This window comes from Myotis nattereri, assembly GCF_964212035.1.
Source record: "Myotis nattereri genome assembly, chromosome: 14".
Taxonomy (NCBI): domain Eukaryota; kingdom Metazoa; phylum Chordata; class Mammalia; order Chiroptera; family Vespertilionidae; genus Myotis; species Myotis nattereri.
In genome coordinates this window covers 53,370,359-53,394,578 of record NC_138089.1, presented here as the reverse complement: position 1 = coordinate 53,394,578, position 24,220 = coordinate 53,370,359, and the positions used below count along the sequence as shown (strand labels likewise).

The following is a 24,220-nucleotide window of genomic DNA, read 5'->3' as shown; positions in this document are numbered from 1 at the left end:
TGTGCCCGCAACCCAGGTACATGCCCTTGACCGGAATCGAACCTGGGACCTTTCAGTCCGCAAGCCGACGCTCTATCCACTGAGCCAAACCGGTTTCGGCAGATTATCTTTTTAAATAGTAGGACACAATCATATTTCGCTTCAGAATAAGCATACTGTCCTCAAGGTGACAAAAATTGACCACCTAATGATATCCCCCTTTGTGGTTTAATTAAAGTTGTTAACAAGCAAGAACAGTAGAGTCTAATTCATGTGACCCATTAGTAAATTTTTATAAGCAACATTCAAAATTTCATTATCACTTTAATGATTTCATTTTCAGACTATAGCTTTAAGTGAAACAGATATGATTGATGCAAAAAGAGCCAATGGCAATAAAATAATGGAATGTAACATGCACAAAATAAAAAATGGGCATTATTACATTTCCAACATAATTTATTTATGCATTATGGTTGTTTAGCTGTGTTACTGCTGCTCTACTAACATAAATTAGATTTTTTTTAAAAAATCACAAAATACAATCCATATATCAATTTATTTATTGACTTGACAGTATCTGCAAAATCTCAGAAAAATGTTTTAACAAGGTCCTAGCTCAGGCTGCCATTTCCAATTCTATTAGCCTGAGAGTGGAGCCTCCATAAACTCTTCCATATTAAGTTAATGTCCATCTAGCATCCAATCCCTACCTCGGCCTGAAAACAACCTTTTATCCAATGACCTTACGCATCCTTCTTCACATGTCAATCATGACTGCGGACGCTCGGAGGCAGGCAGAGGACACTCGCTCGGTTTTGGCCTATGTCTGTTGGTGGCATCACCCTTCATTTCCGGGCTGCCACCTTAGCACCGCGCTCTTAGTTTTGGAATGTGCAGCCTGGACATACCCGAGCGGTCAGTGGTCCCTGTCTGCAGTGGGGCAAGAACGTGACCACGGGCTTCTCTGGGGGGGACTCTGCCCTCTTGACGCAGAAACCCCTCACAACCTGTGGGGCTCTTCCCTGGATCCTCAGGGCCCCAGGGCACACGACGTGGGGTACACGGCACAGGGCTAAACTGTTGTAAGCCCAGTCTTGTCGGATAAACACAAGGGGTTGCGAGCTCTGACTGTGCCTTCCTTACAGGACGGCCCGGCTGTGAGCTGAGGGTGGAGTGGGACGCGGTCGGAGCTCCTGAAAGAAGGACCCCTGCCCCCGGCCCACCACCTTGACCAGGACGAGCCGCCGGGCTACAGCCCACGGTCTCCCACTTAGGTGGGTAGGTGATTCCACCAGATTCACTCCTGCTTCCTGCATCAAGGCTGTCACCCCACTAACTGGCCAGGGTCTCCTGGGAAGGGGCCCACCCTCAGTATTTTCCTGCACCGACCTCGTCTCCAGGCAGGAAGCAGGGGTGCAATGGAAGATGGACATCTCAGGAGCCAGGCAGACACAAGAGAACCCCATATTGGCCCCTTTTCATTTAAGTAATACCCCTATAATGCTTAATATATACCAGGCACAAAGCACTTTAAAAACAACCATTTTCTCCCTCATAACAATGTTTCAAGGGTGGGTACTATTATCATTATTTTACAGATCGGAGATTTGTGCTAAGTCACACAGCGTGGCTGGACCACAATGCTAGCAGTGGAGGTGAGAGAAGCAGTCAGATTTTCATTCTTCTTACCCACTGAGCTTTATTAAAAACATGACATTTTTACTTAGTAAAAATATCCTGATGGGCAACTTCCACCAGGATGGATTAACCCTCCCACCCAAAACAACATCCAAAATTTCACAAAACAACAGTTTCCAGGGCTCTGGGCATCAGGGAGTAAAGGGCCAGGATCCCCGAGCGACAGGAGTCAAGGGGGCGGGTCATCCCGCTCACTCCTGGAGGTGGTGTCTGGGCTGCGGGCTGGGCGAGGAGACTGGGCTGAGCCAAGTGACTACCGAGCGGCAGCGGGAACGTGGCACCACCTGTCTGCAGGTCAGAGAACTGCACAGACAGATGCCTGGGGCATCTGCAGACGGTGCCCTCAGGTGCTGACCGCACACACATGTGAGGTCCAGGGCAGCTACATGTGGATGGACTGCAGGGACCAGCACTTGGGGTGCACGCAGGACTGAGAATGGTATATGTTCCCACCAGCCAGACTGGAAACCCTAACTCACAGGTACTCAGAGCAAGTCCTTAGAGGGTCTAGACCAGTGACGGCGAACCTTTTGAGCTCGGCATGTCAGCATTTTGAAAAACCCTAACTTAACTCTGGTGCCGTGTCACATACAGAAATTTTTTGATATTTGCAACCATAGTAAAACAAAGATACTTTTGATATTTATTTATATATTTAAATGCCATTTAACAAAGAAAAATCAACCAAAAAAATGAGTTCGCGTGTCACCTCTGACACGTGTCATAGGTTCGCCATCACTGGTCTAGACTCAACCCTGGGAAATAACCAGGAAGGAGGAGAAAGACAGAAGCATATTATTGTTTAGTTCTTGCACTGTACATAAAGTGGTATACGCCTCTTGAGGGTAGACTATGATAAAATAAAAATGTATTCTATAAACCTTAAAGTAACCAATGAGATAACAAGATAAAGAGTTACAGCTAATAATTCTAACAAAGGAGAAAAAAATATGCAAACACACACACGCACCCAGACACGCACACAAGCCATGATGAATTCGAAGGCAGAAAAGAGAACAAATAGCAAACGGGGCAAGTGGTGAATGCAGAGCAAGGTGGCAGAATGAAATCTAACCACACCAATAACCAGATTAAATACAAATGCTAGAACACCCCAGTTAAAACTCAGATATGATCCGACTGTATTTAAAAAGACATAATCGTAACACAACCTAGAAGAAACACACTTGACATATACAGACACACATAGATTAAAAGTAAAATGTTTTTGAAAAGGTTATACTAACAGAACCACGCTTTACAAATATGAGACTGGAGAGGAAGAGCCCGAGGCCCAAGAGCGATTAGATGCTCACGGAAACACCCCGCCCGACAAGGCGCGACCACAGCAGCCGGGTGCAGGGGCAGCAGCTTAGGAAGGAGTGGATGCGTGGAGGAGGCATCCAGAGGCAGAGTCAGCAGGTGGGAGACAAAAGAAATCTCCAAAGGAAAAGAGGGAAACCAAAAAGGTTCCACGGTTTCAAAATGAGTCACCTTGAAGCTAATCATCCTAATTGCGAACTATAAACCAGAGAGAAAGAAGGAAGCACAAGACTCGGTCCCAGGGAGGAGGCCGTCCTCCATGGAGAGGCTGAGAGGGTGATTCCCGAGGATGGCCTCGGGGAGACGTCCTCAGGCGGCGGGAGGCCCGAGCCAGCAGACGCAGGCACCCGTTCGCAATTCACAAGCTGGCTGCACAGGCAGGAAGCTACGCTGCAAGAGCAGCCGCGACACTGCAGTGACATTAAGCTTAAAGCCAGGCCTCGGTGGGAATGAACTATCCAGTACCTCTTCTCTGGTTTTTAATTGAATCTCTTCTACAGAGTCAACATTTCACACAAAACAATTTTATTGAACGTGAGGATACATCCATTTCATAAATATTTAAACTTTTTAACCTAATCCTAAGGTTTCCTGCTTCTATAGTAATATTTACTTGTGATTACTTAATGGGCTCCACTTATGTCAATGGCAGAGCTTCTCAAACTATCTGTGGTGAAGGAGCAACCTGGTAAATTCCCAGTCCCTTATGGACCTACATGTGGCCCTACAGTGCTTGGACTGAACTGTGTCCCACCCAAATCCATATGTTGAAGCCCTTCCCCCCTCCCCCCATGGGACTCTGGAGATAGGGCTTACAAGGAGGACATTAGGGTTAAAAGAGGTCATAAAATGGGGCCCTGACAGAATAGAACTACTGTCTTCATAAGAAAAGACACCAAAGAGCTCTCTGTCTCTCTCTCTCTCTTTCTCTCTCTCCCTCTCTCTCTCTCTCTCTCTCTCTCTCTCTCTCTCTCTCTCTTCACATGCACACAAAGAAGAGGCCATATGAGCACACAGCAAGATAGTGGCCACCTGCAAGCAGAAGATGCCTCAAAATGAAATCTACCCTGCTGACACCTTAAGCTTGGACATCCAGCCTCCAGAACTGTCAGAAATAAACTTCTGTGGGTTAAGCCACCTAGTTGATGGTATTTTGTTATGCAGCCAGAGCAGACTAATACATACTGCATGTAACCACATGCAGCTCACCATGCAAAGTGAACACTAGTATAATTGGTCTATACTTGTTCAACAAGATAAGCCCACTGATCGCATGCTTAAATGTCAAACTGTCTTAGAAGTTTCCAAATGCTTACCCTCCATTTCTGTGCTTATCTCACTGTAGACCTATAGCAAACACTCTGTGAACTAATAGCAGTCTGCAGACCATGTTTCAACCAGAATTGGTTTATAGTCTTTCTATGATTTAAAAGAGAAAAGCAGTATTAGGTAAAACTTAAAATAAGGGCATGAATTTTAAACACATTAGAAACCAGATGTATGCTGTGGGGTGAGAGAAATTAGAGAGAAGTCCAGGATTCTGTCCTATCATATATCATATCATAAATCACATCATACCTAGGCAAGATCCCCCCCAAGACATTGCAGAATGCATGTTCTTAAAAATGAATACCACTGTGCCTTGTTTATAATGCCCCTTGAACTCTGTTTCTCTTTAGAACTCCCATCAATCTCTGTAATCATATCCACAGAGCAAATTACAATTAGATTACAAACTCAAAGACAGAGTATTACTTCTTCTTCAACTGGTGATATATACACTAAACTCACAAAACAGATGTCCTCAAGGGACTGACCCAGATGGATGAGCAAATTAACTCCTGTGATCCTGCCACTGAGGGAGGACCCAGTGCAGAGATGTCCAACTGTCCAGTGGCCATCATAGAGGGTCTTTGATGGATTCTAATCCATACATTTGGTCATCATTCTAAGCCACGATGGACCCACGTACATGTCTGATGAGACGGCTACGCTCTGCTCCATATGACCTTCCATGGCGGCCAGTCCAGGGTCCCAAAGAGTAGCAAGCCCCCAGCACATGTTTGCTAATGTCTAACTGGCCAAGCCTAGATAAAAGACTGGGGGAAATAGAGTTCACTTCCTGATTGGAGGGACAGGGGGTGGGACAAAGTCATAGTGCAAAGGCCTGGCTATAGAGAGAGGAAGAATTTGTGGCCATTTCTATAATCAGAAATGGAAAATTTGTATTACTGGCATAAATAGAAGGTAAATACTAAAAATAAATTGAAAACAGCTCCATCCTGAATATAAACTGATCTCTTTCGGAGGTGTGAGACTTGACTTTCCTAAATGTTCTAGGCCAAGAGACAGGGTTAGGTTAACCAATGTTAATACCTTCAAAGAATGCAACCTAAGCTACTTTACAAAAACTGGATATCAACAGTCATATCTAAACAGATTATGTACTAACCATCGATTTGGAGGGCACTGGGCCCAACAACACAAATATTTCGCACTTTTGACAAATGCAAAAGCTGAGCCCCTGATTCCACACTCCCCACAGACAGAAGCAGCTCATTTAGGTGGCACACCTGGGATCAGTAATTCCTCAGTTAATCAAAAAAAGTTAGCTAAAATGAGGAATCATTGAAAAAGGCATATCTTTAACATTTTAATTTAGCAAACATTGAAAGTACATTTATTTGCAAGTCTTATAACATAAGGGCCATGGCCTCTCCTTTGAGCAAATCCAGGGACACTTTCTCACTGTCTTCGTTCATAAATAACACCCAGAATTCAAGGCCAATGACTGCCAGGTTCGCTTTCTTTGAAAAAGAGTGAAAACAAAGACGTGTTGAAGCCATGTGAAAACAGAATCTGGAAGCTGTCCATATTTTTATGATTTTTCCCTCATCTCTTATAATCTGCCTCATCTTTACCCACTCTGATAGTAATATGTCTTTATGGAGTCTTTCCAAAGGTTTTCACAGAAATGACGGCTCTTTCTGTTTTAGCACACACATTTCATCAGCTTTCGTTCCATTTAATTAAATTATGCCAATTACAGTAACAAGAATGCCACACGTAAACAGATTTGGGAACAAAATGCCTTTTGGGGAGCACTTAACTTGGTGAGTGAACACAGTCCCCGGGCCCCCACCGCTGGGTGGGCCGGGAGAGCCTAGGCCAGTCTGGACTCTGCCCGGGGAGGGTGGAGAGAGCTGGCCTTCGAGAGCCTTCCACTGCACGGCGGTTCACCTCTTGGAGGACCCAGTGGGTGAGCACTTCTAAAGCCAGGGCTCTATTTAGTAATGGCCATCTTTAATCATTCCCACACAACTAACACAACACAGAGCAGTGTTTCATTTGGATAAAACCCAAGAGGGGGACAGCCCAGAGAAAAACCAGAAAATTACCAAGATTATCACAGGAGTAGAGGAAACCAAAGAAGGAAGAAAAAAACCCAGTTCAATAATTCTATTCAAAAGTGCCCCACTCTGTAAGTTAAACCCTTACTTGCCTTCCCAGGAACCCAGCACATGCTCCAACGCCGGGAAGCGGTGCCCAATGAATACAGTTGGTAGTGACCAGGTGAATGTATGTAAGTATAATTCAATTTAAAAACTTCCCAGGCAATTCAATCAGACCTTTCAATTAAGTAGAGACTTCTACAAGAGAGATGATTTTTTTTCTGAAACAGTAACAACAATGACTAACATACTGAATACTTAATCCTGCCAAGCAATGCAGTAAGCATACCACATGCATTCATTCACTTATCCCTGTGACCACTCTAGGTACTAAACTCATTTAAGGACACACGGCTTGCCAAAGGTGGAGTTAGAATTTGAACCCAGAGCCCACATTCTCAACCACTGTATTATACTGCCTAATTCAGTTCACCAGTTCTTATAAATACTATAATTCCATGTTCTGCTTGAGAGGTTTGTTAGTTTTATTTCCCAAGGGCACATCAAAGTCTTCAGTTATAAAGTTAAGTCAATTCTTAACCGCCACTAACTATGTTCACTGAAAAACACCTATATGTGACTGACTCATTCATCCATTAATAAACGTTTAACAAACAATGGCTTAATCACCTGAAAAGGAAGTTAATGTAATTTAATGGAAATGTCTCAATTACTGAAGGTTACTGCATGCTGCCCTTACCCATGCGCTCAGGAAGCTGAGCCTGGTGGAAGGAACACACGTGGTCCTACAGCTTCAGTAAACGCTCGCAGCTACTTGAGGGAAGGGCTGTGGGATGTCAGGGGGCGGGGGGGAGGAATGGGCAGCAGGGAGAGAGGGTTGTATAGAATTGATCTCCGACCCAAGCATTTTTTTTCTAAGTCATGGAGATTCCTCTGCGGACTGTAGCAGAGGAGAAATGGGACCAGCTTTTTGTTTTGGAATGACCCCTCCAGCAGCAGAGAGCGTGGGGGCAGAAGAGAGAGCATGAAGACTGGAAGGCTAGTGGAGATCTGCTGTAAAAGTCTAGGTAAGAACTGTGGAATGTGCACTTGAACTGAGTAAACTATGTGGTATGTGAATAAACCTCAATAAAGCTATTTAAAAAGCTAAGTCTAGATGAGAAATGGTGAGCACCTAAACTCAATCCATGCCAACAGTAACAGGGAAGAGAGAGTAAGGAGAGATCCAAAAGTCAGAATCAGCAGGATTGGATGAGAGAAGGATAGGTGGGAGGGAGGGCTGGACTCAGCTGTAGAAACAAGATCACGAAGAGGAGAAAATGGAGTCATGACATGGGATGCAAACAAGATCACAGAGGAGGTGGTTAACATGTAATCAAGGAACCGTAACACAAACCAAACCAATTCAGTATTATGGAGAACCAAGCCCATGGAAATGAATCAACGAGCTGATGGAGACACAGGAGCGCACTGCTAAAGGGCTAACTCACTAACAACCGTGGTCACCTGTTCACTTCCTCCTCTGTATCAGACCTGGTGCCCATCACTTACTAGTATATGCACACTGCCAATATCTTCATTCTGCCTCGGAGGAAACCACTGCAGATTCTAATCCAGCTACCTCCCGACTCCGACACCCCAAGCTATTTCCATGCTATAATGCCCACTTAACAAATAATGATGGCAATGATAACAAAGATAATAAAAGTTCATTCTGCCATTGCTGAGCCTGTTAGAACCGCAGCTCACATCCCTGTGCCTCGACCGAGTGCCCAGTTCTGTGTTTGGCATTTCACCAATATAATAGTGTCTATACCCTGCCTTGTAAGAGTGGTAGCAAGACCTGCAATTTATTACACATGTGCTCAATGCCAGACCCTTGTGATCAGGGTTATACATGTGCCATTTCTACTCCTCAGAGCATCCCTGCAGTGGAAGCTGCACTGGCCTCAATTCTGCAGTCAAGCAAATAGGCTTACAGGTCAAGGTAACTGGCCCAGGGCTGTGATGCGCTAAGAGGCAGCACAGGGACAGAATCTCCATAGTTTGGACTATCCATGTGTAGATATAAACACAGGTGTAAATATAAATCAGTTGAGAGACAGAGAGAAAGAAAGAGTGCGTATGTGGCAAAATGCTCAAAAAAGTTACTCCTAATGAAGGGTAGTAGGAATTATCTGTATTATGCCTGCATCTGTATTACACTTTTCTTGAAATCTGAAACTGTTTTTTAAAAATAGGAAAATAGCCCTGACCAGTTTGGCTCAGTGGATGGAGTGTCGGCCTGCGGACTGAAGGGTCCCGGGTTCGATTCCGGTCAAGGGCATGTACCTTGGTTGCGGGCACATCCCCAGTGGGAGGTGTGTAGGAGGCAGCTGATCGATGTTTCTCTCTCATCGATGTTTCCAACTTTCTATCCCTCTCTCTTCCTCTCTGTAAAAAATCAATAAAATGTATTTTTTAAAAAATAGGAAAATAAACCCTTTGAGTCAAGGCATAAAAGAGCAGAGAGCTCAGTCCACTCTCAGAAGACACCTTTAGTCACTACAAACAACTGAGAACCAACTCCGTTTCTATGCAGCTCTAGAAAAAAAAATTACCTAACTTAAAAAAAAAACTGAAACTGCAATTAAGGATTGTTTTTAAAACTATCATTGAAACATGCATGGTGCAGACTGCCTTGCTGCTCACCAGGACCTAATGATTAGAAGTGCAGTGTAACTTCTGGGGTGAGTAGTTAATTCATTTGCATCTTAGAAAAGGAACAGCTCTTAGCAGGTGAACTGTTAGTCTTCAATATGTTTAACTGGAACATCTTGCCAACTTCAGAATTAAAAGAAAACCATGAATGCATTTAATACTAAAATAAAATATTAGCAAACATTTGATACTTACAAGATTGTAGGGTTTTTCTATTTTTTAGGAATTGGAGATCTGTGTAATTCTGCATTTAAAGGAGTGACCCTTTGCTTGAAATTACATCAAAGAAGTGAACTAAATTTGCCTCAAGAGTGAGAACGATTATTATTTAAAAGAAATTATTTGAATATTGATTTGCTCCTGTGGGCTGGACTTTATGACATTGCCAGTATTTGACTATTTTTAATCTAGAAAACGGCATTTTCATGTGGTTCCAACATAGTGTTTTATATTGGTATGCTATTCTCTTAGTCAGTCTATAGGTGGACATACATTAACACACAGAGATGTTATATGATAAAGTTGTACACCTGAAATGTATATGTTGTTAACCAATGTTATCCCAATAAATTTCAGTCATTTTTGAAGGCAACACTAGATGGCAGTAAATACACAAAAGTTGTAATATGACATTGAGTTACTCGTATACAGTAATGATGATTTTTGCCTTCTACTCAACTATATGCTGCATTAAATCAAGTTTTACAAAAAAAAACCTAACAAATAAAAAATTAAAATTAAAATTTGCTGGCTTCAGAAATGTGAACCAGAAAAACTACTGAACTGAGCAATCATCCACAATTTGAATATGAGAACACTAGCTCTCAATCAACATCAACATCATAGTTATATTTTCTGTCTTCTTAGTTTAAAAATGTTGATAACATGAATTTATTTTAAATTTTATTTAATTTGGAGGAAAAATCTTTTATTTTTTTATTTTTTTTTAATTTATTGCTTAAAGTATTACAAAGGGTATTACATATGTGTCCATTTTATCCCCCCGCCCTAGACAGTCCCCTAGCCTCCCCTATCCCCCAATGTCTTATGTCCACTGGTTATGCTTATATGCATGCATACAAGTCCTTTAGTTGATCTCTTACCCCCCTACCTCCTGCCCCCCAACCCTCCCCAGCCTTCCCGCTGCAGTTTGACAATCTGTTTGAGGCAGCTCTGCCTCTGTATCTATTATTGTTCAAAAGTTTATAATGGTCTCTATTATCCATGAATGAGTGAGATCATGTGGTATTTTTCGATTTGGAGGAAAAATCTTTTAAAATAAAATATATTACGTTACTTTTTACATCAAGATGTTAACAATTTATTTATTTATTTGTTTCTATTTATTTATGACTTATTTATTATGGCTTTTTTGAATTAGTAAAATTTCTACTCTTTCAGGAGCCATGAATGAATATAGGAAAGTACAGCGTGCTATTTATTTAATACTAGAGGCCCAGTGCACACGAAATCGTGCATGAGTAGCTCGCTTCCACTTGCCTCAGCTGGCTGCCCCGCCCATCACCACTAGTAGCTTGCTGCCCGGTCCTCCACTGCTCGAAGCTCTCTGCCGCTAGTAGCTCATGCCCCACCCCACCCGCTGCAAGAGCCACCTCTCCTTTGGTCGTGACGGCATTATAGCATGACAACCACAGGCCTTTTATGATATAGATGCTACTAGCAAAACATTTTTAACTCAATAAACTAACAATTTATCTAGAACACAGGAAAAAATAGGGAATAAAATATAATTTTAAGATTGTACTCCTCAATTTGAAGACACTGCAGATCAAAGAGAAAATCTTATAAACAGAAACATGTTAATTTGATCCACTGATGATTCCCATGACTTTTCTGTAACACACTAAATTAGAATTTCAGTATGATTTTACAAACATATAGTAATACACAACAAAACTTATATTTTCAAAGTTATTTGTAAACTTTCTACTTTTTAGATTCATTACAAGACCAGATGGCATTCGGCACAGGCCTCAGCATCACTAGAATAAAATTAGCTGACTTACTAATTTTTTGGTTACTTCTAACACTTTCTCTGAGCTTGATTTTGTGCTGACACAGAAAATCCTCAATTTAGAAAACAAAGAGAGGATTCTCTCAAATGTCAATAAAGTAAAAACAAATAAATCTTTAAATACATTAATGTGGTAGAAGGGGAGGACTTTGTTTAATACCAATCTGTGCCTATATAATTCAACTTTTGATCAATAGTTTTTCAAAAGTCAGAAAATACATAGCTATAGTTACTACAAACATACAACCAAACAGCCAAAACAATCTTGAAAAAGAATAACAAAGTTGGGGTCTTACACTTCATGATTTAAAAACGTACTACAAAGCTACGGCAATAAAAGCAGTATAGTACTGGCAAAAAGATAAATATCACTTATCTTGTCAATGCGTATATACATTTAATATGTACAGTTTTATGTATGTCAATCATACCCCCAATAAAATGCTTGAAAAGAAAATGCAGACATACAGACCAACAGAATAAAATAAAGAGCCCAGAAACAAACCCTCACATATATGGTTTTTTTTTTACTCGGGAAAGGACTGTCTTTTCAACAAATGATGCTGGAAAATTGGATAGCCACATGCAAAAGAATGATTTACCTTATATCATATATAAAAATTAACTCAAAATGAATCAAAGATCTAGACTTAAGACCTAAAACTATAAATCTAGAAGAACACATAGGACAAAATTTGCATGATGTTAAATTTGTCAATGATTTACTAGATATAACACTAAAAACAAAGACAAAAAAAGAGGAAAAAATAGAGAAGCTGGGCTTTTGTGCATCAAAAGATAGTATCAACAGAGTGAAAAGGCAACTTGCAGAATAGAAGCAAATATTGTGAATCATATATCTGATAAGGGGTTAATGTTTATAATATATAAAGAACTCTACAACTCAACAACTAAAAAATAAACAACATAATTTAAAAATGGACAAAGGATTTGAATAGACATTTCTCCAAAGAAGATTTACAAATAAAAACATTTACAATCCATGCAAAGAGCTCAACAGGTATTTTCTTCTGTAAATGAACTGCTTGACATTCTCATCAATCTCTTGTGAGTCTCATTAGTTTAAGCATAACTCAGTCCCAAAAGTCTAGTTAGCCCTGGATGTACTACAGGCAAAGACAAATTCCTAGATCTGCAAAGTTAAGGGCCATATTCTAAATCAAGAAGCTACATTATGAGCCTGGCCAGCTGGCCATCCCCTGGCTAAAGGCCCCCTCTGTTTTGATCTCTCACCTCCACACGTAATAAATCAACCTTGCAAATAACTCCCCAAAATCCTGTTCAACTCACAAGTCCAAAACAGACCTACTTTTATCTGCCAGAGCCATTCTCTTTCCCCTCCTACTCACTGCCATCTAAAGTCATTCTCCAACAGGAATATTCCACATATAGCATCTATCACAAGCACAGATTCCGATCCAATATGCTAAAAGAGCAAAATAGAGCAAAGCAGACTGTATTTCTTCAGCCGCTACTGGAAATGCACAAATGTACATTTGAATGTACAAATGAATTCCAGGATTTCATTTTTTTCTGGTCAGCCCTAAGTCCTAAGACCTTAAGTATATGAATCACCGCTTTATGTTCCTGCCACAGTTTGCTTTAACAAATTTTCACCACTCTCCTATGTTTTAAATATCTAAAACTAAAAGGTCACAATATTCCTGACAACTAAAATCACTAGCAACAAAAAGTTGCCTGCAAATTCTTGTGATTGCTAAGTGCTTGATTTTTAAGATGGTACAGCAATTCATAGTCAGAAACATAATTAAATGGTTTCTAAGCAGTACAGAGACAGCCAGCTTGTGCTTTTTGTGTGACTAAGAGTCCTCCTACACATGACAGCACGCTTTGGAGTTTTAGAATGTTTCACAATGGGCTCCATACCTGTTGGAAATGAGACTTAAACATGAATTTTTCTCAAAAAATATTTTCTTAGGATTTGTTTGAGAAAGTCGAAGTGACAAACCCCTAGATTAGACTAAAAAAACCCACATTAAACCTACAGAATTCGATCTATATAATAAAAGGGGAATATGCTAATTAACCAGAGGTCCTTCCGGAGGAAGCCGGGCCGGAAGCCCGGGTCCCAGGTGCCTGCCAGCAGCCAGAGGGAAGCCAGTGCCAGCAGCCGGGGGAAGGAAGGCCTACGCTTGCACGAATTTTCGTGCATCGGGCCTCTAGTTTCAAACAAGATTTATCTACTCAGCTCTGACCAGGCTGGGAAAGTCACTTTCCTGTTTGCACCACGGTGACCGTTTTTCAGCCCCAGGTGATCACCAGGAATGCACAGCCTCAGACTCCTGTCTTCCCGTTACCTGAACGGCTTTGCTTTCATACCGGTAAATGCATGTTGCTAAATTGCCAGCCAGAGACATCACTGCTTTGGAATAACAGAGGCATCTGATGTAGAAACTCTTTGAAAGAGAGTTAAAGTCTCACTTACCTCCACTGCTACTACAATCAAAATGAGGTCTGTTTTTGACTCCGGAAAGAGTGCATCCACTTGCGGCGACATTCCAATCAGAGCGCAGTTAGTGACCACGGATATGACACTCATTGTTTCAAAAGCCAACTGAAAGAAAAAAGAACCTGAAATTAAAACTGCTTTGTTTTTCTTGTCTTATTATGAGTTACCTAAACATTTTTTGATATTCCATTTTGATTTATCTGCGTTTTTTAATATATTTTTATATAGCTTTCTAGGGGTTGCTCTAAGTATATATTATAATTATATTTTATACAGACATATATACATATATAGTTACATTATATTTTATATGTGTATATACAGTTTTTCCTTTTACTTGTGTTATTTATCAGCTCTAGTAAAATATAGAAATCTTACCTCCCTTTACCATTCCCTATTTATAATATAATTGCCTAAATATTTTCTCTACATATAGTATTTAGAATCATTAGATAGTTTTGTATTTTTTGTTTCAACTCTCAAACATAACTTTAAAGACTCAAGAAGAGAAGGAAAAGGAAAAGTATTTACTTGTATTTTTGTTTAGCGATTTTATTTCTTCCTAATTGTCTCCAGATTCCTACTTTTATAATTTCCTTAGTTTTGAGAACTTTCAGTCATACTTTTAGGATAGGCCCCTGACAATAAAAATCTCTTATTAGTTTCCCTTCATCTGAGAGTGTCTTGCTCTCTCCTGCGCTCCTAGAGAATATTTCCTGTGAATATAAGATTCTGTATCGGCGGTACTTTTCTTTAAGCATCTGAAAACTCCTGTGCCTCTTCTGACACTGCAGTGGGGAGGGCCTCGTTATGTGAGTGAAGGCCCAGCTGGCTGCTCTCCTAGAAAACTGTCCGAGTCTTACACCTGAAAGGAGTCCCAAAGATTATATTTTACCTCCCTCACCCCTACCCCCAATTTTAAAAATAAGAAAAGTGAGGCCCAGAGGAAGTAAATGGCTATTGAAGTCACGCAGCTGTTTGGTGGCCGAGCAAGAATGAAATCCAGTTTTCCCAACCCTCTCCTTTGGGCTCATCGTTTTAAGTCACAATGCCTCATTCTGTTATTTCTTTTAAAGGAATATTTTTTCTCAAATAATTACCTGCCATACACCAATACTGGCCGAAGGCTCGGCGAATGGACGTTTGAAGACTCTGCACATTTTTAAGGCGTCGGAATTAACTTCGGTGAAGTTATTTAACACAGCGAAGGCCGCAGCCAGCGGGTAAACACAGGAGAAAAGGCTCACGTAGCCAAACTGCAGCAACAGCTCCAGGTAGTCATCGAAGGTGCCCTGGAAATGTGCGCCACAAGGAGAAAACAGGCACTGTTTTAATATCGTCTAAAAAGAATAACTTACCAATGTCATCCCGCTAAATTTAACTTAAAAAAAAGAAGAAGAGCCCTGCCAGTTTGGGTCAGTGGATAGAGCACTGGCCTGCAGACTGAAGGGTCCCGGGTTCGATTCCGGTCAAGGGCATATGCCGGGTTGCGGGCTTAATACTCCGTAGGGGGCGTGCAGGAGGCAGCCGATCAATGATTCTCTCTCATTGTTGATGTTTCTATCTCTCTCTCCCTTTCCCTTCCTCTCTAAAACCAATAAAAATACATTTAAAAAAAGGATGGAATAAGGACCTCCAGAAGTTTGCCCCTCAAAAAAAAAGGGGGGGGGGCAAAATTTGTCAGAATGAACTTTTTCAGTACTGTGAAAATTAACCCACGGCTTGTAGTAACTCAGGCAGCACTTAGTAAAGAAAACCAACTCAATCTGTGCATTTAAATTCACTCCAATTTCACCTCCTGCTCCCAGGTCCACAGCAGCCTTAACAAGTAACAACAGGCACGCTCAGGCCCAGGGGGAGCAGAGGGGCTGGAGGTCTCAGAAAGCCTCGCTCCCAAAGAGAAGTCACTACCTGATGTGGACAGTGGTACCTTCTGGGCTCCGCTCAGAAGGCTCATCTTTATTCAGCCTCATTGAGTCCCTCCCAGTGCTAAGGGCTTCTCCCTTGGGGGGTGGCGGGTATATGGTGATGAAAGATGATTTGACTTTGGGTGGTGGGCACACAGTGAAATATATGGATCTTGTAAACCTATATGACCCTATTAACCAATGTCACTCCAATAAACTTAATTTAAAAAATAATAAAAATAAAAGATAATGACTGCACACCTTGTGAATTTAGTTAAAAAAAAAAAACAACCCTAAGTTGTACATTTTAAAATAATGAATTTTGTGGCATAAGACATTTATCTCAATTTTATTAAAAGTAAAGGAAAACACAGCTGATTGTAACAAGGAAACTCCCCAAAGTCACCCTAACAAAAGTAGTATATACATCAAAGAGGCCAAAGAAAGGAGTCTATAGCAGAAAATAAGGAGACCATGGAAGCATGGAGAAATCCCTCTGAAACTATGTTTAAACACCTTTCCGATATGTTTTTAAAGGTTTAGTCCAAAGGAGGAGACGGGCAATAGTTGTTGTGTACCCTCAACAACTAAAGAGATACTAACAGTGTGGGGTGAGTTACTTAGGCCACACTCCAGACCTCCCCATGATCACCCTATGCACATGCGATGACAACTTCAGTTTAAGAAAAATACTCATCACAATATTTTAAAGCAATATTAAACATGGATATTGCGAAATGAATCATTATTATTACTGCATCTCAGAGTCAGTCCTTCTCCAAGACATGCATATTAGACTCAGGAGCTGAGAGCTTTAGTATAAATCAGATTCTACTTCCAGTCAGTTTCTTTTCATATTTTATATTTTGCTAAAGTAGAGAATTTCCTAACATAACTATAGAGTACTGGCAATGGAGTGAGTCCTTCTCTCAGACGCTCTGGCTGCTTGGATGAAGCATGGGCCCAGGGATTTCAAGTGAGTCACTCTGGCAGTTTCCAAGGCTCGTCAAAGAGCAACACCAAGCACATGTATGTTAGGAGCTGGCCGGTGGGTGCGCAGCTGGGGACTCAGGGGCGAGCAATTTCTAAACCGCTCTTTGGTTGCATTTGGCTCTAGAAAGCATTTCCTTACGTTGTGTTGCAGCATACAGATGTGGCTTTAAAATATGCCCAGTGATATAGCATTGATTAAATTCTCTGAAGAGTGAAGTAATCAAGAGTGGGGAAAGAGTAAAAATCTTAGCAATCAAGCTGGTTTTACCACAATTCGGTCTTAAGAAACCGTCATAGCCTATGCTCAGCTTTCAAAATTGTGCTGTTTTGGCTCTGCAGAGATGTGCAGATAATGCCTCTCAGATGTGCTGCTGGACAGTCCGGCAGTCATGTCAAGCTCTGCCTGACATTTTTAGCATACAACATGCAGTGAGCAGGGGGGAGGGGGGGAGGTAGGGAGGGAGGAAGGGAGAGAGAGAAAGAGAGCGAGAGAGAGAATAAATTCCTACTCCAGATGAACATACAAACTAAAATTCTTAAGCATATGAGAAAAAAAACTAAGTAAGAAAGTTAGTTCAATAATCAGGGATGAATTCATTCTTGATGAAAAGCAAGACTATGGAAGTTTAATGACAATGGACCCTCCCCAAAGGCTCTATCTCACTAAGAAGACTATACCATACCAAGAAGGTAGGCGCAGGATATAAGAAACAATGACCTAAAGCAAACGTGACCCCAACACCAGTCCCCACTACAGAAGTAGTGAATGTAGTCGGAGCTCAATAAAAGTTCATTAAACACATGGTTAGGTTTTATGATTCTCCAATGATCTCCTTATAGCTCCTAAAAAATTTCAGACTTCAGGAACTCTTTTATTTTTACAATAGCACTAAGTAACTTAAACTATAAATTAATCTTCAGATTGGCATTCATTTTTAATGATGGGCTTCAATCTTTTCTTTGGTTTTTAAAAAAAATTTTAAGTTTTTTTCAATTACAGTTTACATATTATTTGTATTAGTTTCTAGTGTGCAGCATAGTGGTTAGACAACCACATACTTTACAAAGTTCCCTCCGATATTTCCAGAACCCACGTTCAATCTTTTCTTTATGTCTGAAGCGAGCCATGCTGCTGCCTCCATGGCCGTCTCACCCCGCCCCCCACCCTCCCCCTTCCCTGCCCCACCGGCTCTAGCTGCTGTTCCCACCACCTCGGCGGAGCACTCACAGGGTTCACCAAGCGCATCTCTGTGTTTTAGGCGTAACTTCAGGTTCAGGGCAGTAGCCCTTCGCTGGCTGGAGAGCACTGAGCTGAGACTGTGAGTGTTTACGTGTGTGGACGTACCCGGTACGTGACGGCTACGCACACTGAGTCAATGCTAAACTCAGCCAGGTTCAAGCTTACCAGATACGTCCCCATTTCTCTTTCCAGGATGACTTGTTCGTATAGCGTGGCGTCGATGTCTGCCTTCAGAGCCTGCACCCTCTTCTTCACCTGCACGTGGTGCTTCCTTTGGAGCCAATAAGGCAGCAGCGACTCCACAACCTGGTTCAGGATCTGGGACATAATCAGGAGCGTGGCCAGGCTCTAAGGAGAAGCACACACATATTGGCCAGTGCAGCTTCATAAAACCACACCGTGTGTGCAGTTATGCAAATAAAATGGCCATTTTCAACCAATAGTATACTATTGTTATAAAAGCTAGTATCAGAAGAGTTAGGTGTTGGAATGATGTTTCTAATTTATGTTTATTTTTCCACAGGGAAGACTTAGATTAAAATACAAGAAGATTATAATACAAATATTATTTAAAAATCAATAAAGAAAAAAATAGTATTATTATAATAAGAAATAAACCAGTTACGAATCAGTAGAACAAATTTCCTTAAAATTGTGGTGGTTTTTTGGGTGTTTTATTTTGGGGGGGGGAGTTTGGTTTTATCATCCTGGCTACAAAATATGAGTATCTAAAAAAAAAAAAAATATATGAGTATCTAAATGATGTTGCCAATTTTGGAAAAATAATAGCTTGGCCACAATGTTAAAAACATTATAAAACTAATACATCCCCCCACCCACTGTAAAAAACTTAGAAAATGAAAAATGAAAAGTCACCCATGATTCCACAACCAGGACAGAACCACTGCTAACATCTTGGATATTTCCAATCATACGTAGAAATTAAAGTAGCATGATCCACTACATATTATATGCAGCTTTGTATTGTTTCTTTCCTCTCGTTATATATTGTGAGCACTTTCCTGTGCCAATAAAAACTCTTTCTTTATTAGCCCAGGCACTGTTGTTGGATGCAGGTGTTAGTCCCAACCTGAACTATTACAAATGCTGCTCTTTGGATGCCCACGTATAGGAATCTTCACCCCATCTCCGATTATTTATTAGGGAAGAATTAAGGCTGCCGGAGTGGTTTCCAGAAGTGGTGTGTCAATTTCTACTTTCCCCAGATGGATATCAGTGTTTCCATCACACAACAAATTTGCTGATACTAGAATTCTATTTTTTCAAGAATCCTCTCCCATCCCTCTGTCCCCTGTTATGTGAAGGAGACTCTCTGAAGTGTAAGAAATGAGAAGTCACACCCCACTAACACTGTAGGTGGGACTGGGGAAGGTGTGTACATCCAACTACGTTTTCAATTTTCAAAAATAACTTTTATTTATTTTTAAATATATATTTTTATTGATTTCAGAGAGAGGGAGGGAGGGAGAGATAGAAACATCAATGATGAGAGAGAATCATTGATCGGCTGCCTCCTGCATGCGCGGCCCGCCCCCCCCACCCGCCCCCCACTGGGAATCAAGCCCGCAACCTAGGCATGTGCCCTTGACCGGAATCAAACCCAGGACCCCCCAGTCCGCAGGCTGACACTCTCTCCACTGAGCCAAACCAGCTAGGGCTCAAAAATAATTTTTAAAAAGTAGCAATATGTAGAGTGTAATTCTTAAGAGCACAACATTTAATTTACTTTTATGCAAGCTGTTAGGACCATAACTACAAAATACTAACTTTCTCTGTTATACAATTTTCTTTTAATTTCCTGAAAGATGATCCCACGTTCTCATATAAATACTAAGAAGCCTCGGCTCTGAGGCTGCTCACTAGCAAGCACAGGACATTCACACCAGGAGGAAGCAGCCCTTCCCGGCAGCTGCCTCAAGCAGAAAAAGCATTAAATATATGTCAGGCTTTCTTCACACTTCCGAAAAGGATCTGCTGGTCTCTAAAGTACAACTTATAACTTAAAAATGAAATGTATCAGACCTACGTAAGGCTACACCAATCACCCCCACCCTGAGACACACACAAAAGTTAAAAAAATGTTTTGTTGTTAGAATTGTTCTTACAATTCTATACAAATACAAATATATGGGAACTGCATGTTTTAGTTTACTGCCCTATATCATTAATTTTACAAGCTGGTTAGCTTCCATTCATTTCTTTTCAGTTGAGTACACTACAAAGTGCTGATGGATTTTGTTTTTAATTAGAATTGGGCTTAGAAATAGGCAGAACTGAAAAGGCTTTATTTGTAAAAATAGTAATGGGAAGCTGACTGCATTACTTGACTACAAGAAACCGCCTCTAAAGCCTGAAGAACGGATACCTTTCTGTTACACACACTCACCTGACGTAAGAGCTTCATGTCCTTCAGGACGAAGGCGATGTAGAAGAGTGAGGCAAAGCAATTCAGAAAGTTAAACTGGCAAAAAAAAAAAAAATGGTAACAATATTTAGTGTTGCTTCATAGTAGTTTACATTTACAACCATAAGTACTGCATTTAAAAACGCAACAAGAGGCTTCCAGCCCTGTTCTCCCTCCTCCTCCTCAGTGGGCACATCTATAAACCCTGCAGTGATGCAGGAGGCACCCAGAGGAGACTCAAGGCCATGAACCGGCTGGGGACCCAGGACTGGGTCAGTAACAGCACCAGGGCAGCTGCCGCTCCTGTTTCTACCCTGTTCTTACAAGAGGGAGACCAAGGCTCACCATGCCCCACCTCCAACCTGGGAACCCAGGTGACCCAGGTGGGTTCATTCCCCACTCACCCACTTAGAAGCTTGAAAATAGCCGATGAACCCAGAGGAACTGGTCAGGACGCCACTCACAATGAGCTGCCAGGGGCCATCCTCTCCTCCCCTCCTTCCTGCAGGGCCCGCCATTGCCTTCCCCAAGGGGATTTGCCAGGATGGCCGGGCAGCACCAGCAAGAAGGACCCCCAACTCCCACCACCACAAGTAGCCCAGCCCCGGAAGCCTCCTGTGCCCACGGACCTGAGACTCCTCACCGTCACCGGGCGACGCCCAGGTAGATGAGTGGGGCCAGCAACAACCAGCCGAGTGTGGGAGGCATCTTTGTCACCACAGGCCTGAGACGCCCCTGCCCTGCTCAGACACAGTTCTGGGCTGCGGATCCCACCATAACAAGTGCCATTTCTTCAAGCAGATCCCCTGCTCAAGAATCTGCAACCACACCCTGCACTGACGGGTTTCCTCTCTGCCTCCAGCCTCATGCTGGCTACTGCCCGCTTAGCAGCATCCCTCTCTGAGAGTACCGCTGTGGGCACGTCATTAGTGAGCGAATAGGGAGTCACTGCAGAGAGTGAGCAGTAAGATCAATGCAGCCAGGGAGGGGTGGGGGCTAAGTCAGAGCAGAGGTGGAAAGCGAAAGCCTGGGAAAGTGGGAAATGCTCTCCCCGTAAGATTAAAAAGGAAGGGAGAGGCTAGCGAACACAAGCAGATCCTACAATGTGAGTCTTTCACAAGGCAGTCACCTGACAACGTATCTGAAATGTCAGAGAACAATAAAGTCCCACAAATAACTGAATTCTTCAAGCCAAATGGAGCGTTTTACCTCTAAGGGCAAAGGCTCCATATTAAAATCAATTTGAATGATTTTTTTAATGCATTACATGTTCCCCTGAATCTTACACAGAGAACAGAGAAGGTAACTTCCTTGCTGATTCAGCATCAATATTTTGAATATCAATTACTTCATGGGGCTAGAATGGGGCCTTCGGAGCCTTTTTGATATGCACAAATGTCCAAATTGCTAAACTGTTGAATTATTAGCACCTTTTATGACAGGTTTTCTATTTCCAAGCCTGCTCTTGCCTCTATAAATTTACCTACTTCCGGAAACCTAAACATCTTCCCAATGGTAGTTTCTGCTCTTTTAAGGGCTGAAAAGCCAGATAAGTAGGCTTCTCAAAATGATTTCTACAGCTAAACAAAGACTTTTTCTCAGTGGGGGCCTCGATCTCTCCCTCGGGGAGTCAAGTACATGAACTGTGTTAAATAGGTTACAGTTGCAAGTTCAGAGGACTCCGTGCACCTGTCTTGATTCTCAGTTATGGCACAGATGGCTGACGCCGCCTCCTGGTAAGTGAGGGGCTTTCAAGCCGGCACATCTTTGTTGTTTATAATGATGGTGGAAAGAGGCAGAATGTGTGAGCTTTCACACAACCTGCAAGCAAGTTACACAGTGCCTCTCTCCATCTCTCTCCTTCTGCCCATCAGAACATGCTGGGAACCTCCTCAACTCTAAGCATTCTTCACCAAAATTCATAAAAAAATAACTTAAGGTTCTATCATTACATGAACTGTGTGTAACTGCAGGGACTGTTGAATAGTGAAGCATTCAAAGAAGTCACTGAAGAGAAGAGAAACATGACTATAAAGTAAATAATTAGCTTTTTACATAAACAGAAATTAGCTATAAACAAATTTCTACATTTGAAGTCTTAAACCACATGCACATATATAAGACTACTAGCGGCCTGGTGCACGACATTTGTGCATTGGGGGGTGGTCCCTCAGCCCAGCCTGCTCCCTCTCACAGTCTGGGACCCCTTGGGGGATGTCCACCTGCTGGCTTAGGCCGGCTCCCCAGGAGGAGTCCTTAGCGCTGCTGCAGAGCCAGGAGAGGCTCCCACCACTGCCACTGTGCTCACCAGCCGTGAGTCCGGCTTCTGTCTGACCACCAGGGGGCAGCTCCTGCATTGAGCATCTGCTCCCTGGTGGTCAGTGTGCATCATAGCGACCAGTCATTCTGCCATTTGGTCAATTTGCATATTAGGGTTTTATTCCATAGGATTGAATGTAGATATAAACACACCTATTAATCAATCCTTGTCTACTTGCTCAAAATATATTAACTATCTGATAGCTTGAAATTAGAAGCAAGTCTTCATATTTATATTCCTAAATATTAAATGGTATTCATTAATTTCATAATTAAAATGAATTTGTACATAAAAACTCTACTTACCACTAAAACTTTCAAAATTAGATGATTCTGGTAGGCAGACTCCAATCTGTGATTCTCTAAAACATCAAAAGGAGAGGTCATTTCTCTCAGACAAGATAGCAGCAGGGAGCACTGCAGTGAGGTGAGTGAGATGTGCACTGTGGGCAGGATGTCAACTACAGAGCCTCAGTCAGTAAATGCGCTAGGCCAGTGATGGCGAACCTTCTGAGCTCGGCGTGTCAGCATTTTGAAAAACCCTAACTTAACTCTGGTGCCGTGTCACATATAGAAATTTTTTGATATTTGCAACTATAGTAAAACAAAGACTTATGTTTTTGATATTTATTTATATATTTAAATGCCATTTAACAAAGAAAAACCAACCAAAAAAATGAGTTCACGTGTCACCTCTGACACGCGTGTCATAGGTTCGCCATCACTGCGCTAGGCTGTCAATCATGCCTACTGCTCACCACCAGGAGCATCCGACAAGGAAGAAACCAAGATTAAGACACATTTTGGGGGGTACCGCAGTATCACTGCAGTCTGAAATTATTTTTTAAGTCTTACTGCTACAAAGAAATGTGGGATGTGTTGGCAAATGATCCCATAGACAGCCACCCAGAGAAAGACCCTGAATACTAGTAAGTGGTGATGGTGAAACTGATAGCAACCTCTAAACAGGGGTGGGGAACATCTGGCCCACGGGCCGTAGACAGTCCTCGAAATCATTTGGTCTGGCCCTGCCAAGAAATTAGAGGTGAGCTAATTAAATGTATGAGCAAATACAGCAGGCTAATTTTTTTTTAATATATTATTTTTTTATTTCAGAGAGGAAGGGAGAGGGAGAGAGAGATGGAAATATTGATGATGAGAGAGAATCACTGATCAGCTGCCTCCTGCATGCCCGCTACTGGGGATCGAGCTCACAACCCTGGCATGTGCCCTTGACCAGAATCGAACCTGGGAGCCTTCAGTCCGCAGGCTGACGCTCTACCCATTGAGCCAAACCAGCTAGGGTCAGGCTAATTCTTAAGTTGATAATTTTGTATGGCCCTCAAATGATGTTATAAATATCCAAATGGCCCTTGGCAGAAAAAAGGTTCCTCGCTCCTGCCTAAAGAGAAGGGCAATAAAGAAAGTGTTTTCCAGTGTGTGGTTTGAAAGGCTTAGCTTAAAGGGAAACGCAGATTTCCATCCTCAGCAGAAGAGGAGACACAGTGCAGGTCCCGGAACCGCAGGACAGAGGAACAAAAGGAGGACTGCTGAGAAGTGCCACCGTGCACAGAGAGGCAGTGTTAGGCTGACTGGACTGGAAACCCAGCCCAGCCACTCAGCCACTGTCTGACGTGGGCAAGTCACGCAACCTGCGGCACTCCGCCTCCTCGTCTACAAAACAGAGCTGACAC

The 24,220-nt window shown here is 42.0% G+C and overlaps 1 protein-coding gene across 1 annotated transcript in view; it reads right to left on the bottom strand.

Annotated features, from left to right (window-relative positions):
- The window catches only part of ANO10 (anoctamin 10), an 89,644-nt gene that overhangs the window by 51,275 nt on the left and 14,149 nt on the right, over positions 1–24,220 (bottom strand). Inside the window, exons 6-10 of the mRNA XM_081106087.1 lie at positions 22,833–22,888; positions 20,190–20,264; positions 17,948–18,130; positions 14,743–14,934; positions 13,619–13,747 (exon numbers count right to left, since the gene is read on the bottom strand). Of these exons, the coding sequence (XP_080962213.1) occupies positions 13,619–13,747; positions 14,743–14,934; positions 17,948–18,130; positions 20,190–20,264; positions 22,833–22,888 (635 nt within the window). The remainder of the gene's footprint in view (positions 1–13,618; positions 13,748–14,742; positions 14,935–17,947; positions 18,131–20,189; positions 20,265–22,832; positions 22,889–24,220) is intronic.